Source organism: Perkinsus marinus, assembly GCF_000006405.1.
Source record: "Perkinsus marinus ATCC 50983 genomic scaffold scf_1104296977386, whole genome shotgun sequence".
NCBI classification, from domain to species: domain Eukaryota; phylum Perkinsozoa; order Perkinsida; family Perkinsidae; genus Perkinsus; species Perkinsus marinus.
In genome coordinates this window covers 1-1,101 of record NW_003200175.1, presented here as the reverse complement: position 1 = coordinate 1,101, position 1,101 = coordinate 1, and the positions used below count along the sequence as shown (strand labels likewise).

Genomic DNA, 1,101 nt, shown 5'->3' with positions numbered 1-1,101 from the left:
CGAAAACCAGTGTCGGAAACTATGTGCATGGTCAAACACTCGAGTTGATGACGATGTGAAAACTCTGAGGAAATCGAGGTCAAATGAGTGTTGGTTTCTGTACACTCTTACACGAATTCGTCTATAAACTCCTGTGATTAGTGAGGAAGCTTATAAGCTCGGTTGAAAAAACGCGCACATTTATTTCTATTGATAACAACAGGAAGACTGTATGCTTTGTATTTGATATTTCTGTTTTATCCTATCTCGACACGCCGTATACTTCATAGAGAGACGAAGTATGAAAGTTTCGGTATTCGAATGGTTGCATAAGAAAATTAGAACTCTCTGTAAAGGTAAGTTTTCACTGTATCAGGTGGATGAAAACATGCGATGAAGAAGGCGTTGGACATTCGCCGGGCTGTAGAATGTTGGAGGTTAGCACTTCGATGATGTCATCTTTTGAGATGGTGTTTAGGTATTGGGTGATCCTGTGAAGATTCAGCAATGGGTGGTATGCAGTTTGCCGCAGGACACATTATCGGTTGAAAATGCTATTATTATTGATACTAGTAGCCGTTGGCCGCTTATGATAGACCCGCAGAGGCAGGCAAATAAATTTATAAAAAATCTCGGAAAGCAATCAAGTGAGGCGGGAATTGAAAGTTGCAAGTTGAGCGATCCGAATTTTCTGCGGACACTTGAATTGGGTATACAATTTGGGAAGTGGATTTTGCTGGAGAATGTTGGGGAGGAGCTCGATCCAGCATTGGAGCCAATTTTGCTGCAGCAGAAGGTGAAGGATGGCTCCGGTTACGTTATGAAATTGGGTGATAAAACGATTAATTACATGGAAACGTTTAGACTGTTTATTACTACTACGTTGCCGAATCCTCATTATTCGCCTGAGACATCGGTGAAAGTGACTTTGCTGAATTTCGCTATCACAATGGACGGTTTGGTGGAGCAGATGTTGGGAATTGTGGTTGCTAAGAGCGCCCGATTTGGAGGAAAAAAGGCGAAGTTGTTGAGACATGCGGATATGGCTAAGCAGTTGAGGATTGAAGATGAGATTTTGAGGTTGTTGGCGTCGAGTGAAGGGGATATTTTGGAGGATGAAAC

At 42.2% G+C, this 1,101-nt stretch overlaps 1 protein-coding gene across 1 annotated transcript; it reads left to right on the top strand.

Moving 5' to 3' along the window:
- Positions 1–457: 457 nt before the first annotated feature.
- Pmar_PMAR002807 (dynein heavy chain, putative) lies at positions 458–846 on the top strand (the record flags this gene model as incomplete). Its single annotated transcript, XM_002764418.1, has 1 exon — positions 458–846. A coding segment is annotated over one exon (389 nt), but the record flags the coding sequence as incomplete, so codon positions are not given.
- Between the last annotated feature and the right edge of the window lie 255 nt (positions 847–1,101).